The sequence below is a fragment of the Erythrolamprus reginae genome, chromosome Z, assembly GCF_031021105.1.
Source record: "Erythrolamprus reginae isolate rEryReg1 chromosome Z, rEryReg1.hap1, whole genome shotgun sequence".
NCBI classification, from domain to species: Eukaryota; Metazoa; Chordata; class Lepidosauria; order Squamata; family Dipsadidae; genus Erythrolamprus; species Erythrolamprus reginae.
In genome coordinates, this window is record NC_091963.1 from 71,897,705 (window position 1) to 71,916,303 (window position 18,599).

At 38.9% G+C, this 18,599-nt stretch overlaps 1 protein-coding gene across 1 annotated transcript in view; it reads left to right on the top strand.

Moving 5' to 3' along the window:
• PDE1C (phosphodiesterase 1C) overlaps positions 1-18,599 on the top strand; it is a 671,297-nt gene that overhangs the window by 241,779 nt on the left and 410,919 nt on the right. Inside the window, exons 3-4 of the mRNA XM_070726332.1 lie at positions 3,147-3,318; positions 17,037-17,063. Of these exons, the coding sequence (XP_070582433.1) occupies positions 3,147-3,318; positions 17,037-17,063 (199 nt within the window). The remainder of the gene's footprint in view (positions 1-3,146; positions 3,319-17,036; positions 17,064-18,599) is intronic.

The window sequence follows — 18,599 nt, forward strand, 5'->3', positions numbered from 1 at the left end:
GCAGAAGCTCAGCGCCTCCCTGGAAGGGCTGTGCGCGCATTTGGCTCCAAACCTTTTGCAAACTTTACCAGGCTTCAGGACTGGGGCAGGGGGGGAACCAGCAGAGGTGTTGGGGTTATTTTTGAAATATGCCCCTCCCCTCCTGACCTCACCCCGCCACTGGCCACCCTCTCTTCCATTCCAAAATTGGGACATTTTTCAAATGCCGCAGGACACGGGAAAATCATTCAAAAGAGCGGCTGTCCCACTGAAGGCGGGACATCTGGTCACCTTACTTTAGTGCCTAGGCTCTCTCAGACAGTAGACCTATGAAGGGATCTTGATTAGGCCAGTACAGCAGTAGGCCCATAGAGGATTAGGGAGGGAGCCTGATTAGGCCCATACAGGAGTAGGTCTATGGAGGGATTGACCATACTCCCTCACACAGTTGGGCCTATGAAGAGAGCCTGATTAGGCTCATAGAGAAGTCAGCCTATGAAGGGAGCCTGATTAGGCCCATACAGTGGTAGGCCTATGAAGGGAGCCTTTGATAAATCATACTCCCTCACGCAGTTAGGCCTATGAAGGGAGCCTGACTAGGCCTGTACAGCAGTAGGCCTATGAAGAGAGCCTGATTAGGCTCATAGAGAAGTAAGCCTATGAAGGGAGCCTGATTAGGCCCATACAGCGATAGGCCTATGAAGGGAGCCTTTGATTAATCATACTCCCTCATGCAGTTAGGCCTATGAAGGGAGCCTGACTAGGCCTGTACAGCAGTAGGCCTATGAAGAGAGCCGCATTAGGCCAATACAGAGGCCTTTGATTGACCCTGCTCCCTCATACAGTGGACCTTTAAGGACTAGGCCTCCCTCACACAGTAGGCTTATGAAACGAAGAGAACCTAATTAGATCAGTTCAGAGGACTTTGATTGAGTGTGCCATGGCCTAATCAGATTATCCACCTGTTCTGTCTGGGTCACTCCGGAAGCTATGACCAACCCAAAAAGATAAGCCAGACACACTGGTTGAATCCAAACACAGTTTTATAATGGTAAAGAGAAAAGAAGCCAACAGAAAATGTCCTTACAGATCAGGAAAACAGTGGAACTCCAAATAGATACACGAAGGCAATTGTTCATACAGAAACACAGGATCCTTAATGCCAGATGAGGCTGTTGAGCTGACAGACATACACCTCCCACCTGTCTTCAAGGCTGCTGGGCCACGAGCCAGGAACAAAAAACGCTGAGAGAAAATGCAGATAACACCAACTCCCCTTTGATAACACTCCACGCTGCCGGAATGGTTCTCATGCCTTATAAACCCTTCCCTGCTAATGAGGACCACACCCAACCCCCTGGTGTTCCTCATTCAACGCTGATAATATCTACGCAGTTGATTTCTCCTTTGAGCTATGCGTCTCTGCCGCATACTAATGATAGCTTGTGCGTCATCATCCAGGGACTCCAGGGAATCACAGCTACTTGCTTGAGGTAGCCCTTCCCCAGGGCTCCCAGGCCTTACATCACCTTCACTTTCGTGACTGCTGTCTGCACTGTCTGACTGCAAAGAACTCTCCTCTCTGCTCTCAGCCTCCCCCGGGCATGGGGCCAGCAGAGACACAGTTGGTCTTTGATCTGGCTCAGGCTGAACCACAACACCTCCCCAACCTCATAGCTTCGGGCTATTTTCCCAGAATCATCCTTTGCCGAAAATCATTGCACAAAGAATGGGACCACACCAACTGAGGTGAAACAGGTATGTAGGCCACAGAGGAGATCTAGCCTATTATAGCTAGAAGGGGGAGCAGGGTGGCCCAGCTCAGGGATTTATTTTTCAGTCCCAGATCCAGTTTGAGGAAATTGTAAAACAGATGTTGGCACAGGGGGGTGGCAGGGATGATAGGAGGGAGAAGGGAGAGGGCAGGGATGACGGACATGATAGTAGCAGGAAGAAAGCCCCTCTCAATGGCTTCCTGTCAGACAAACACTTTGACATCTATAAGTACCCAGGTAGTGCTGAGTTATCAGCTAGTAAAAATATAAAAAAGCACCTATTCTTTAAAATGCTTGTAATGCAGTAAAAGCTTCTTGCTCAACCTATTGTATAAGGAAATATATTTTAAAATGTTTATTCTAGCTTATATTTCAAAGCCTCAATCCTCCCAAAATCAAAAAGTGCCAAAATTATGTTTTCTCTTTCTGATATCATAATGCCTTCAGTCATATTCTTAAGAGATATGAAGCCAATTCCCCACTTTTTTTCTTTTTAAAGTAACGTGTTACTTCCAACCCCAAAGAAATTGTGTACCCCTGCTAAATTTAGAGTCTAACTTTCCTGCTTTCACCTATGATCAATATGGTCAGAAGCTAGTGTGAGTTGAAGGACAACAATATCTGGAGTTCCACAAGATGGAATTATAGACTTTGATAAAATCTCTCTTTTAACCTCATAAAAAACCTGAAATCAAATTGAATAGTTGGAATATCTGACATCATTCATCAGGTCAGTTACAGACATCAGCTGCATGTGCATAGCATTCCATAATTAGTTTTAATTTTTGTATTTTTGTGGCTTTAAAAGTTGTGGGAATTTTTATTTTTATGGAAGCTTTATGCCAATTCGCAAAGCTTTCCTGCTGACCTGCTCCCAAGTTGCCATAGGCAATGAGATGGGGAATTGAGCTTTGCAGCTGCATCGAGGAATTTGCACTTCAAAACAAAACACATCCTAACTAGCCAAACTCAAGGCCATTTCCACAGAAACCAGTAACTGTTGGAAAGAGTGATTTCTATGCAAAATTATTTCATTGGGGAATGTGACTGATGACACACCTTGGGGTAGGGGGAAACAGGATCAGAGGCAAGGCAGGAATTGAGTGAAGTCAGAGCTGGCTTCATTTGGACCGTGCCGACATGACGTTTCTAATAAACAACTGGATTTTTTTCTTGAATCTTTGCTTGAGATTCCTGCTTTCATTAGGGCATTGGTCAGAATTCTGACACTTTACTGCAATGTGTGAATTCCATAAACAGGTTAATGTATTCCCCAGGCTAAGTCTGCTAATCAATCCAAGCCAATTTTACCAGTTGTCTTTGGCCCCAGAAATGATGAAATTTCATGTTGTATTATTAACATTTGTTTTGTTTTCTCTTTTACCTATCCAGGATCAAAATCTCAGAGCTGCCTGTGGAATACCATTATTGGTGGGCTTACAGGAAGCATCAAGGAGAAACAGAAACCAATGATCATCCATGATCCAAGGCCTCCTGAGGAAATCTTAGCAGAGGAGCTGTCCCCAATGGAAAGTCCTGAAACATTAGTGAAAACTTCATTCAGGTTTGATGAATAATACAGATGTACTTATCTTATCATGGAATTGCCTAACTTTCTGGTATAGTCAGAGTAGTAGAGGCTGCTCTATAAAATCTTTAAAAAAGTGCTATACAGGTAAGAGAGAAATTTTACTTGAAACTATTATGAAGATATTAAAACTGACTGCTTTGTGGAAGGAAAAAATAAGCAATCAAGTAAGAATATTCAGAAAGAAATGAGAGACCATTGTGAACTCTGATCTCAAAGCAATTTTAAAAGTATACTGTCAAATTTGTTATGTTTTCTATGGCTTATTTTTTATCATTAGCTAATTTCTGGCTCAAATAAATGTCTAATATTTGAATTAAATGACTGGGTAGCATAGTAGTTAGTGCTGGGTTTCAAATCTTAGCTGATACTCCCCTTACCAGCAAAGACTTCCTAACCATTTAACTGGTGACACCACATGTTAACTGACACAAATTAGGAGACTCATGGCACCTAGAATGACAAGGTCCATTTCAGATATTTGGGGAACCAAGACAATCTGTGATAAGTAAGCTGCTGGAGCAAACCATAAATGGATGAGACTGAAAATAATGAAATGTTACTATCACAATAGACTAACAAAAAGGGACATAAGGATAGTATATGAAATATGTGAGAGAGAGGACTTCCGGGGGCGGGGCGAAGCTGGTGCGATGTGCAGATTAGGGGTTCCTGATCTGTACTTGAAATTCTTCATTTGTAGCCATTTAAACGGTGACAGTTCTCCATGGTGGGGAGAGCTAACTTAAGGGGAAGTTTTAAGCAGTGGGTGTAGGTGCGAACCCCCATTGTGAGAGGCATGATCCCCGTGAACAGGCGAGGAAAAGAGCTGAGGTTTACTCTCAGCCTGTAGGCCCAGCACACCGAGCGAGACAACTGGGAAGCAAAGGAGGGCAAACGGTAGCAACAGCAAACTCTATTAAAACAGCTGAAATCCACTTACCTGAAACAAACAAACGTGTGATCATTGGTGACATTTTAAAAATTGTGAGTCTCCTGATTGTGAAAGGCGGCGATCATTGTGTGTGGAGCAAGTGCATGAGAGAAGAAGGGGGAAGTTGATGTTGGTGAGCAGAAGTAAATGACGGGTGGCCTGTGAGAAAGAAGACGTGAGAGGAGTGGAGAGTGGAAAGCAGAAGGCCGAGACGAGCCATAAGAAAGTGGGGTGACAATTTCCTGTGATTCTTGTGATTCCTGGGAAGTGACCTGTGGAGCGCCGATTGGTACGAGACGGTGAGATGGAGTGATGGTGAACGGTGCGATGATTGGAAGCAGCAGGAAAACTGGAGAAAGAACAACACAGCGTGGTGGTAGATCGGGGAGTCAGAGAACACCAACCCAAGGGAATTCGACACTTGAAAGTGAGGCTACGTCTGAGAAACAGGAGAAGGAGGTTGGCGAGTGAAGCGACAGGGTGATAGAAGGTTTGAGAATGTAAGGAGACAATGTGAGGGAATGACGAGCAGACGGAACGGAATGGAGACAGAACGGAGATGAACGGTGACGAGAGGGTAGTGGTGATAAAAAAACAGAGAGATCGGAGACACCATTGACACGTGGAAAATGGAAGACCCTTCTTTTTGTAAATTTAAATTAACTTAACTTTATCCGCTGTCAAAGACTTGACTTAAATGAACTTATAATTCATTAATTCTTTATCTATTCTTACTCATTAATTACCAATGAACTATTTGACAATCTGACTATTTTATTTACTTTACTTTACTTAAATTGATAATTTACAATTTACAATTCCCATTCCCTAATTCCAAGATAAAACAGAAATCTCTCACCCCATTCACTATTATTAGTTTGATTATTGCTAGGTCTTATATTATATACCAATATAATTGATAAGTTGATAAACTGATGAATTGATAAACTGACTAATTGATAAATTGATCAAGTGATATACTGATAAATTGATATTTGGTATGTGATAACTCTTAATTATTATTTCTTAAACTAGATTATTAATTCTTAAACTAGATTGATATCTCTTTATACTTTGATATTTTTATTATGTGGGAATAGAAGATATAAACTGGTCTGGGATAGTACTGAGGAACTGCTTTCCTTTTTTGAGTAATTAAACAGAGTTAAATATAATTAAATAGATTTAGAAGCATATTTAGTATTAAGCATATTTATAAATATATCTATAAACATATTTAAATGTATATTTGAACATTAAGTGATACTAGAATTTACACCAATTTACATTAATAATTTTACTATATACTTATACATAGTACATCTATATATCATCTATATTTATATTTATATTACTATTGTGATGATAGAGTGTATCTATTTTGATAAGATAAGAACAGCATAGAACTATTTATTTCGAGTATTTATATTTAATTGATTTATATTTAATCAACTCATATTTAATTGATATTTACTACTTAGCTATTGCTAGAAGAACAAACATAGATATTAAGATATTAAGAAATTGTGGAATATTCTCCTAATAATGTCAACAACTTTTACTAAAACACTAAAAAAAACCAACTCCATCTGGAAGCCCAAATGTCTCAAGCACCAAACTAAATACTGAAATGGCAACCACAGATAAACAGGGTCAATTACCTACCCTGCATTCGATACAGGCCTCATTAGAACTCATACAAGAATTTATGGCAAGAAGTCAAGAATCAGCAACTATGACACAAGAAACTATGAAAAAAAATCAGGAAGAAACAAACAAATTTTTTGAAAAAATGGCGAAGAAGATTGAAGGACTTGAGGCCAGAATGGAAGGTGTTCAAGAAGCTATTAATAACCATGAACAAAGCATTAAAAATATGGAAATTAATACAGTTAAAATAGATGATAAGATTGAACACACAGAAAGAAGACTCAAAGCAGCAAACAAAGAGTTAGAGGGCGCAATTTCAGTTTTAGAAATGGAGAAATCTTCATATTTTCTCCACTTTCAAAATGTTCCAGAACAACCAGAAGAAGACCTACCAAGCAAAATGGTGAAGCTACTAACAGAAAATTAACAATTAGATGAAGAAGAGGTCAGAAACCACAAAGATGAGGTATACAGAATCCAGACCAATTACATGAAGAAAAATAGAGTCCCGAGGGAAGTACACATCCACTTTACTAAAAGGCAGTTAGGGATGAGATCTACAGATTTACAAGAAATGAACAGATAATTTTTAATGACAAAGAAATAACTATACTAAAACAAGGATGGATTTGCGACATTACCACAATCACACTAAAATTAAAACCAGAGACCTTTCTTTTAGGCATAATAAATCAAAAACTTAAAAAAGATCATTACTATCTGATACAGCACATGATTACTGCAACAAGAATTACAATAGCACAAAACTGGAAAAAAGAAGAAACACCATCAGAAAGAGAAATGATTAAAAAAATATATGATTGTGCAGAAATGGACAGTCTAACCCAAAAACTCAAAAACAAAGAAGACTCAAAATATTATGAAATTTGGAATAAATTTTATGACTGGGTAGAAACAAGGAAGAAAGATAAAAAAATCAAAGCTAAAATAAGAATATACATAATAACAACAATGGTAGTGAATAAACAATATGTTCTGAAAATCATCAGACGATTTGATATTAAGATCAGTCCAAACTGATTTTAGATAGATTGTATGACAAAACAAAGCTTTAGTAACCGCGGCCGCCATTAATACTTAAAAGAAATTTGGAACTGTTACAAAACAGTTCAAAGGGGGGGAGTGGGGTAATTAAGGGCAGTATTGTATAAAGTATTTGTATAGAAAGTTTAGAATTTAAGTTCAACGAGGACATAATGATGATCACGCTTTGAAATGATATGATTTATTTGTACAAAACATTTAGAAGTTAAGCACAAAGACTATATAATTATGATTATGTTCTGAAATGACATAAGATGATATAAGATGTAAAACAATATATACTTGCTCTTTTTAAAAAATCTTTGTATTATAATAAAAATTATTTTTTTAAAAAAAATTGAAGACCATGTGGGCCATCTTGATGAGCATATGGAAAAATTAGACGACCAAATAGAAGGCGTCCAGGGGATCATAACGCATAATGCTCAACAAATAATAAATGTGGTGGAAATTAACGATAGGATGGACACGCGATTACAATTCTCTGAAGCAAGAGATGAGTATATCAATAAAACTCTGGAAGAATCAATAATAAATCTTGAGTTAGAAAAATCAGCCTTTTTCATCCGTTTTCAAAATGTTACCAAGATCTTCCTCACACAGTGGCTGAGATACTAGGGAATATTACTGGTAAGACCCCTCAAGAAATTATCGATCATACAGATGAAATATACCAAATTTCTACTTCTTATGCAAGGCGCCTCAGACTTCCAAGAGAAGTCCTGTAAGAAATATCTCCAGAGTCTAGGCATATAAGTCCTAGATATGAAGCTTATTACATACTGAACTTTTTTGAACTATGGTGAGCCTTGCCAGTAGGGAATTGCAAAAGAGGAGAAAAACATGTTTATTAGGAAGCAGAAATGATGAAATCCTATGGTCCAGGCCAAGGAACATTAATAGAAAAGGGAAAAACAACATGATGGATAGTTCTGAAGAACTATGAAGGAATAGGAAGCACGATTAGAAAAACAAGACCATATTTGGAAAGGAGAAAAGAGGGAGGTGATACCATATCAAATATTATAAATATATCATTTTATTGTATCATATGGTGTCACGGTAGCAGCTAGACTGTACAGTGATCCCACTTATGCATAACCGGTAAATAGACAAACCATTTGTCTATTCTTTTTATCAATAAACATTTTTGTTTTTATACAGAGCTCTGTGTCTGTTGGGGGGTTTTTTTCTAACAATTTTTGGCAAGGCTGGCCAGGAGACTAGGGACTTTTTTTCTTACAGGCAGGGAAGGGGGGTAGGAAGAGGGGGGGTTTCCTCCCTCTGTTGGGTTTTTTTTCCTTTTATCCCTTATCTGCCTGGGAGAAGCTCCATGAATCTGGGTGGTCCCGGGACAGTGTAGAGTATTGAAGACTCGCATCAGTAGGTGGTGAGTATAAGCCATCTGGAATTTTTTTTTTACAGTGAAATGATGTGTGTGTGAATGAAGCACTATAGGAATGAGTGTATTCCTTTTTTGGGTTCTTTCCTTGGGTCTATATTACTTTGATGCATCAAAGTGTTGTTTTAATTTTGTATATGTTGTACAAGAACCGTATGTTGTAAAATACAGAATGGGTTCAAGGCTTACAGCTATGTGTCAGAAGTTTGGGGAGCAGCAGAGGTTCCTACTATTCCTTCAATATCCCCTTTGGGAGAATTGTTGGCACAGTGGGAGACCTGGCTGTCCCCCTATACCAAGGATTTGGATAAGGTTCTTATGATAACATATTGTACTATTGATTAAGCCAAATTATAGGTGGAATAAACATGGGGATTCTGATCCATATTGGATTACAGCATTAAGAAAAGTGCTTGAAGCAAAAGGGCAAATTAATCAAATAAGGTACCTAATCCCCTGGAATTTTGTAGTTTGGGAAATACCGTTGGGTGAGGCAGGGAAAAGTGTAAAAGTACTTTATGAAAAAGAAGAAGATAGGAAAGGCTGGGACCCATTAAGATACCCCCTTTGCCCATCCTCCCCCCCCCCCAGATTATGGACAGGCTGCTGGTTTTGATGTGCAAGCAGGAGTGGCTGGGTCTCCTGAAAGGGCAGATGTCAAGCCTAGTGTCACATTACCCTCCCCTTCTAATCGGGTCACTAGGTCAAAGGATAGGGTTTTACCTTTAAGAGAGGTACCAAGTGGTCTGAATGCCGCAGGTGAGGCCATCATGACCTTTGTCAATGTTGCCTTGACTGCCTCTGATTTATGTAATTATAAATTGGTTATGCCCAATTTGAATAGTGACCCTATTTGGACAGTAGATTCTTTGAATTTGTTTCTGGAGCCTAATGTGTATACCTTTGTGGAATTGCAGTATATTTTGAGTTATTTATTCACAGCAGAGGAAAGAACTCAGATTCGTACTGCTGCCATCACAGACAGGAATAATAAATCCGGTGGCTGCAGAAGTCAAATTTCCATTGGTGGATTTTGAGTGGGATGTGAACACTCAGGAGGGTAGAAGGCAATTAGAGGATTTGAAAAAGATTATAATAGAGGGTGTGAGAACTGCGGTGCCACAAGGGACTCTCCGCCCTGAGTCTTCGGAGAGGGGCAGCATACAAATCTAATTAATAATAATAATAATAATAATAATAATAATAATAATAATAATTATTATTATTATTATTATTATTATTGAAGAGAGCTTTTGAGGTGGGTCAGAATAAGGATGAGACTCCTCATGATTTTTTGGATAGGATAAAGAATAGTTTGAATAAATATTCTGGTCTGTCTCCGGGTAGTGCAGAGTATGAGGCTTTACTTAAGATGCAGTTTGTAACAAATTCATGGCCAGATATACAAACAAAGATTCAGAAATAGGAAGATTGGGCAAGGGCAGATATTACAAAGTTATTAAAAGCCGCACAGAAGGTTTATGTGAATAGGGAGGAGGCCAAGAGTAGACACAAAGCACAATTAATGGCATCAGTTTTGAAGGCTGATAAATCACAGGAGAAGAGAGAAATTGGAAAAGGGAGGTTAAATATAACATCTGGCCTGACCCGTAGAGTGAGGCCTTCTTGGAGGAGGCCTCTGGGCACAGAAAGTAAACAATGTTTTGCCTGTAGACGGGAAGGTCATTTTGTACGAAATTGCCCTCAGAAGAAAGGAAATCAGAGAAGGAACCAGTGGTTGTGTTCTTTGATGGGGGAAGATTGACAAACTCAGGGGTTTGTAATAATGTCCCTTACTGAACCCTTGATAAATCTTTTAGTGGGACCGGAGGAGGAAGAATAGATTTTTTAAATTGATACTGGGGCTGTGAGAACATCACTTTGTGATGTGCCTAAGGGAATGATAGGGGGCATGGAGACTATGGAAATTAGTGGGGTGCAGGGTGTTACATTTGAAGTGCCATTGGTAAAACATGTGAGGTTAAGATGTGGGGAAAAGATTTTACTTTTGGATGTGATCATAGTTCCGGAAGCTGGTTCGAATGTATTGGGTAGAGATGCCTTATATCTATTGGGTTGTGAAATAACATTTACCATAAAGGCTTGTGGGATGAAGGTGTTGACAGTGGACCAGAAACAGAAATTAGATCCAATGGTGTGGGAGGCTGCTGAAAATAGGGGTGTATTGCAAATTCCTCCTTGACAGTGAAACTGAAGGAGGGAGTACAACCAGTGCAGGCGAAGCAATATAAAATTCCTATAGAGGGTAGAAGAGAATTGAAACCAGTAATAGAAACTTTATTACAGTATAGTTTAATCGAACCTGCCATGTCCCAATTTAATTCACATATTTTACCAGTTCGTAAACCTGATGGTTCTTATCGCCTAGTCAAAGATTTAAGGATGATTAATACATTAATTCATTAATTTGATTTTTATGCCGCCTTCTCCTTAGGCTCAGGGTGGCTTACAAAATGGTAGCAATAGCACTTTTTCACAGAGACAGCATATTGCCCCCAAATTCTTGGGTTCTCATTTTACCCACCTCGGAAGGATGGAAGGCTGAGTCAACCTTGAGCCGGTGATGAGATTTGAACCGCTGACCTACAGATCTACAGTCAGCTTCAGTGGCCTGCAGTACAGCACCCTACCTGCTGCGCCACCCCGGCTCTGTTTAATTGCTAGTGTTCAGTGTTGTTGATTTGAAAGATGTATTTTGGACATGTCCATTGGCTGAGGAATCAAGGGATATTTTTGCTTTTGAGTGGACAGATACAGATACATATAAGACGCAAAAAACTAGGTGGTGTGTTTTGCCTCAGGGATTTTCTGAGGGCCCTAATTTGTTTGGGCAAATGTTGGAACAGGTGTTAGCTAATTTTCAGGTACCTAAGGAATTGCAACTTCTTTAATATGTGGATGATTTATTGCTATCTGGAGAGAAGAAGGGGGATATGGAAAAAGGAACAAATGCTTTATTGAATTTTTTAGGCAGGCAGGGTTTGAGAATTTCCAGGAAAAATTACAATATGTAAAGCTGGAAGTGAGGTACTTAGGTCATATAATTAGCCAGTGTAGTAAGTGGATAAATCCGGAGAGAATAGAGGGTATAATGAGGCAGGCTTTACCAAAGGATAAGAAAGAAGTTTGAAGGTTATTAGGTTTGGTGGGTTATTGCAGATTATGGATAAACGGATATACAGATAAGGTGAAATTTTTATATGAAAAATTATTGGAGGATGAACCATGGGAAATAAGATGGACAAAGGGTGATGAGGATCAATTGGAAGAATTTAAAAAAGCATTAATACAAGCACCGGTGCTAAGTTTGCCAAATTTAGAGAAACTATTTCATTTGTTTGTAGCAGTTGAGGATGGGATAGCTAAAGGGGTGTTGGCACAGGTATGGGCTGGAAAGAAGAAGCCTATTGCATTTTTATCAAAACTGATGGATATGGTAATAAGAGGCTGGCCCTGATGCATTCAGGCTGTAGCTGCTACTGCCCTACTAGTGGAAGAAAGTAGGAAACTGACTTTTGGGGGGGGGTGTTAGTGGTGAGTAGTCCTCACCAGGTGAGAAATGTGTTGATGCAAAAGGCTCACAAATTCCCATTTATTGCAGTATGAGATAATTCTTTTAACAAAAGAAAATTTAGTGCTTACTACAGATAAGAATCTTAACCCAGCCAAATTCTTATCTTGAGTAAGAAAGGAGTGGGATGATATAGAACATGACTGTGTGGAAGTGATTGATTTGCAGGCAAAAGTACGTGCAGATTTGAATGACAGTGCAATAGAAGGTGGAGTGAAGTTATTCATTGATGGATCATCCCGCGTGGAAGATGGAAAATGGAAGAGTGGATATGCTGTAGTGAATGGTTATACAAATGAAGTATTGGAATCTGGGAAACTACCTACAGAATGGTCAGCTCAAATATGTGAGTTCCAAACTCCCCCACTTGATTTCCAAGTGCATGATATAAGAAGTGGTGATTGGGTCCTGGTTAAAGCCTTGAAGGAACAAAAACTGCAATCTGTATGGGAAGGACCTTTTGAAGTTTTGCTTACAACAGAGACAGCAATCCAAACTAGAGAAAGAAGATGGGTCCATCATTCCAGAGTTAAATGACCAGTACCTCCACCAGAAGATTGAGAGAGTTGTGCTGATTTGATAACATCTTCAGAACCAAGAGGATTAAGATGGAAAAAAGAAGGAAAAACGACCAAAAGAACTTTTTATTATTTTTAATAAATGGAATTTTGGGGAGTGGAACTTTGTATTTGGATAAGTGTGGTTGTCCTGTACACTGCCATAATAGTTATATCGAGGAAAGACATCACTGAGTGGTTAAGATCCATGCTGTGGAATTCTATGGATCTAAGTCCCCGAATCCAGGAGATTAGTGTATAAAACAAAACAGTATACACAATTTATAATCCAGGAGGGAGGGGCCAGTTCACATTAGAAATAGCAGCATGGGTGAAATGCATATAGCTAAACTCATCTTGTGGAAGATCATATTGCATATACAGGTGGGTATGGGAGCAGAGACTTTTGCCTAGTTACCCTGTGACATGGCAGAAGCTTTGTTTCCATACTGAGTTTGAAGAGCAATTAGCCCAGATAACAGCAGTCACATTGGTTGAACATGATGTGGAAATAGAAACTGGAATTTGTATAAGATCCATTTACAGTGATAGCATGATTATGGGAAGATATCCCCAATGTAACCGTACTTATGATATAGAACGGGGATGGCAGAATGTAGCATATAAAATGGAAGATATATATAAACAATGTTATGAGTATTATGGGAATTATACTTAATATAAGAAGTTTCGTATAATAGAGGAAGGATTAATTTTGCCGTATCATGAAATTAAGATATCCTCCAAGCTTGTATTTTTATGTGGCAGTATAGCTCTAACGAAATTGCCTTATACTTGGAGAGGTAGATGTACAATTGGTTATGTAAAGGAAGGGAAACAGAGACAAAAAAGAGAATCGGGAGACATGGTGAAGAGAGAAGGAAATGTATTCCTAGAACTGATGAAAGTCGTATTGAATAGTTCCTCTTTCTGTGTGAATGGGGACACAACCATGTCAGATATAATAGCCACTTGTTTTGTTGGTGTCCCAGTACCAGGAAAATTTATATTTGATGAAGTAAAGGTTATTATAAAACCCAATAATTATAAATTAGCAAAAGTAATAACCTTATTTGGGAATCCAATTAGACCCACTAGATGGACTAACCAGAAGAAACTGGTAATTGAGGTGAAACATATATTACCGGCGTATGACTGTGTGGTATATCGACAACCGGAAAAGAAACTAGAGAAGGTCATATATACAGCGGTGCCTACAGATAACGTATTTACCTGTAGTGAAAATGAGAAAGTTGAGGCCTTAGGGCAGGTGTTATATCTACCTAAGGGATGGGGTTTTTTTGTGGCCTATTTGCATATACGTTTATTCCAGCAAATGCAATAGGGGGTCTACATTACTACATATTATATAATAGCAACCAGATGTAGGAGGACATGATGAGAAAGAACCAATCCAGGAGCATGTTCCAGAAGGGGGTGAGGTAATGAATATACCCCATGAACCTTTACCTCCTGACCATATACCAGCAAAGTGGCCAGTACAGTGCCCTATTTCACCTGTACTATTTGACCCAGACTATGAAAAAATTTATAGAGGAAAGAGGGATATTTCTGAGGTATATGATGTAGAATGTAGTGATAAGGTGGTGATGTTGTCCAAGGTAGAAGCTGGATTACTCAGTATGTTTCCTTGGTTTGCTAATCAATATAATCATCAGCAAATGGGACATTTGGCATGTGCCATAGCTACAGTGGGGGCAGTGTGAATCTCTGGGAGGAGCTGGTTCCAGAGGGCCGTGCCCCCCACAAAGAAGGCTCTTCCCCTAGGCCCTGCCAGCTGATATTGTCTGGTTGACAGGACCCTGAGAACACCAACTCTGTGGGACCTCACCGGGCGCTGGGATTTGTGCGGCAGAAGGTGGTCTTAGAGATAATTTGGTCCTATGCCATGCAGGTCATAACCAACAATATCGCTCACGCAGCTGCAGTTAGAACGATTTGAAGTTTCCGAACACTTTTCAAAGGTAGCCCCATGTAGAGATCATTGCAGTAGTCGAACCTCGAGATGATAAGGGTATTAGTGACTGTAACAGAGACTCCCTGTCCAGATAGGGCCACAACTGGTGCACCAGGCGGACCTGGACAAATGCCCCCCCTCACCACAGCTGAAAGGTGATGTTCTAAAGTCAGTTGTGGATCAAGGAGCACACCCAAGTTGCGGTCCCTCTGTCATCCCTCCCCCAAGGTAATGGATGGACAGATGGAAATGTCCTTGAGAGGCAGTACCCACAGCCACTCCATCTTGTCTGGATTGAGCTTGAGCTTGTTGGCACCCATCCAGACCCTGACAGCCTCCAGACACTGGCACATCACTGCTTCACTGAGTGGACATGGGGTGGAAATGTACAGCTCAGTATCATCAGCGTACTGATGGTAACTCACACTGTACCCATGGATGATCTCACCCAGCGGTTTCATGTAGATATTAAACAGCAGGGGGGAGAGGACTGACCCCCGAGGAACCCCCACAACCTCTGACCCCCCACTAACACTGACTGTGACCAACCGGAGAGGTAGGAGGCAAACCACTGTAAAACGGTGCCTCCTGTCTTCCGTTTTTGGCGCCATGTTGACAGCTGAGCAGTGTCCATTTCTCATTGGGGCTGCTTCAGGTTTTTTTGCTTTCTTGACTGCCAGAAGGCAATAATAAATCTGTAGGAATTGCGATTCGAAAGGGGAAGATCCTGTGCCCACGGAGAAGCAGGCGTGCTCTCTGGATGGTGGAGGATACCTCTGGGTCAAGCGCGATCTGGAGGCATGGCGAGCTGATACCATTGGAGGAATGACTAAGAGAAGCAGCTGGAGATGGTGATATTGTGAAAAGATTTGGAGGAATTTGGATGGATTGTCATTGATCGAGGAGGACTCTGAAAGAACCCTTTCTGTTGAGTATTCTTGGAGATGGGGGTAGAGTTTTGCCTGGAGAACAAGCAGCGACTGTGTTTTAAAGCCTTTGATTTGAAACTTTGTTAAAGAACTGGGGAAGGGCAGAGACAAGACAGCTTAAACTATCTAGATACCAAATCGGACTCTGCTGGAAATCCCCTGTGTTACTTTTTACAAAGTTACCAAAGTGCGGAAAGTAAATTTAAAAGACAGCAGGAAGGGTAAGAAAGTTTATTTTTGGAATGTTGCAGATGGTGTGTGGATGTAATTAAGGAAAACCCTAAAGAAAGCAGCATGTTTCAAAGTCAGTGACATATTTTGTGCCAAACCAGAAGACAATCCCCCCCTTTCTATTTTTGCTTTCACTTTTTTTCACTTTTTTTCGCCCTTCCTTTACTTTTGACGGTGTATTTGACTGTGTATTCACCTTATAGTGGACAAGATTGTTTAAAGTGAACACAACTGCGAACTTTTTTCATTTGTGAAGCCATATGATTGAAATAGATTGGTAAGAAAAATATATTGTGAACTGAGAACTTTAGCTACAAATTCTGAACGGTGAATGTATGATTTATTCTCTTTAATAAGAAGAACCTGGAAAAATTGGAAAAGTGTCCAAAGAAGAAATTCTAAACTCTCATTGGTACTTTATTCTTGACTGTTGACACAAATGACATAAATGAGCATAATTTTGAATTCTTTTGAACTTTCCTTTTTTTCAACGCTTTCCTATTGACTGAAATAGCCTAGTAAGAAGAATATAAAAACAATAGTCTTGATTTGAACTGACTTAGATTGTATACTGTCAATTGAGAATGTTATCTATAAACTGTGAACTGCAAATCTATAGTTTGTTTTGTTTAATAGAAGAAACTGGAAGAAATTGGAATTTGGAACTTGGAACCCAGAAAGCGTTTAAAGAATATTTTTTTTGAATTTTGCTTTTGGACTTTGAACTTTGAACCACAAATTTTGACACAAGATTGATTGATTAAATGATAAATTATTTATTTTACTAAATTATGATTCATTTCGTTAAATGTGAAAACTGATAATTATATCAATTACTATTAACTACTTCGATATTTTTATCAACTAACAGTCTGGTCTTAAATTTGATTAAATCTAGCCTAAATATCACTATAAGTAAGTTATTGATTGACCAGAGTCTTTTATAAGTAGTCTTGGTAAAGTTTTCCTTGATTTCTCTCTCTATAACTCTAAAATTTATCTCCTTTCTTCTTTTCTTTTTCTTTCTTTCCCCCCACTAACATTTGCCTGAAGATTTAAAGTACAATATATAGAAGCTGTAAAAGTGTTTAGTTTGAAACCTGTTAAATGTGTTTTCATGCATGGTAATTTTCAAACCATTTAGAAATCTTTTGAAAATGTCAGCAAACGTTCCTTCAGTGATAAGTAAGCAACGGAAGAAAACAACTGCACCCCCATTAACTCCTCAAACTCCCAATGATAAGACAACAGGACAGCAGGATGCATAGACTTTCAACCTTGACAGCAATACAAGAAATGATGGTCAGGATGCAAGAGTTGATAGACCAAAATTATGAAACTTTGACAGGGACTAAGGAAGAAATTTTTAAAAATGACAAAAAGGTAGGTCGCTAGATGCTAGGATGGAAGATATTCAAGACACAATTGGAGCTAATAAGCAAAAAATAGAAAAAATTGAGAAACACACTGAAAGAATAGAGACAAGGCTGCAATTTACAGAAAGTAGAACTGAATATGTAAATAAATCCCACGAAGAGGCAATTATAAACCTGGAGCTTTCTTCTTAGGCAGCTTTCTTCTTAGGATTCCAAAATATTGAGGTGTCAAGAGATGAAAATCTACACCAGATTATTTTTGATTTATTAGCAATGATAACAGAGAGAACAGTGCAGGAAGTATCAGAAGTCATAGATGAGATGTACAGAGTTAGTATGGGCTTTGCCCGAAGAAATAGACTCCCAAGGGAAATTCATGTTCGCTTTACAAAAAGATCTATATGAGATGAAATATATAACCTTTCCAAAGATAATACACTTACCTTCAGAGGAAGAGAAATAATAGTGCTGCGACAAATTCCGCAAAGAGTGAGGGAAAAAAGAAGGAAATATCATCACCTATAAACAAAACATAACAGACACAAGATACCTTTTAGATGGCTAGTTCTGGAAGGAATGGTTATAAATTTACTGGGGGGAAAATACAAAATTACCACCGAGGATGAAAGGAATTCTTTGATCGTCATATTAAAAATATAGAAGACCAAGAAAGGAAGGAAGACAGGGAGAGGGATAAAGATCATCTCAAGTTACCAAACTCTGAGGAAAATCTATTGGACAAAGAAGACAGACTGACGGAAAGCCAAGATGAAAGCAAGCAACAAGGACCTACAACCAGGGCAAGAGCAGAAGCCAAAAAAGAAAAACCAAGAGAATTTGCTAATTGAAAACCAAGAAGATGGAATAAAACTTTTGTCAATAAACATAAATGGATTAAACTCCCTGCAAAAAAGGGAAAAAATCCATCACAAATTGATTAATCAAAATTAAGATATAATTTGTCTTCAAGAGACCCACATTAAAAAACAACAAGCTGATGTACTATCCTTCCCTAGGTTGGGGACTGTCTTTGTGTCTCTGTCTTCAGTTAAGAAAAGAGGTGTAACTGTATATGTAAAACAGAAATTTAATCCAAATTTAATCCAATTATAAATCCATAATTTATAATGATGAAAATGGAAGAATTGTGATATTACAAATACAAAATGGCAATAAAAAATAACAATAATTGCAATATATGCTTCTTCAATTAACCAATGTTCCTTTTTTCATCAAGAAATACAGGAAATACAGATATGCTTATAATTGGCAATTTCAATACAGTAGACAATAGAAACAAAGACTATAAGAGTCCCAAAAAATATAGACGGAGGAAGGAACTGCCAGCAACATTTGATACACTGAAATCAGAATGCGAGATAAAAGATGTTTGGAGATATTTCTATCCCAACAATAGGCAATATACATTCTATTCCCACCCTTTCAAATCATGGTCAAGAATAGACATGGCCTGGGTCAGTGTAGTATTAATAAATGACATTACAAACATAGAAATCTTACCTAACGCATGGGCGGATCACAA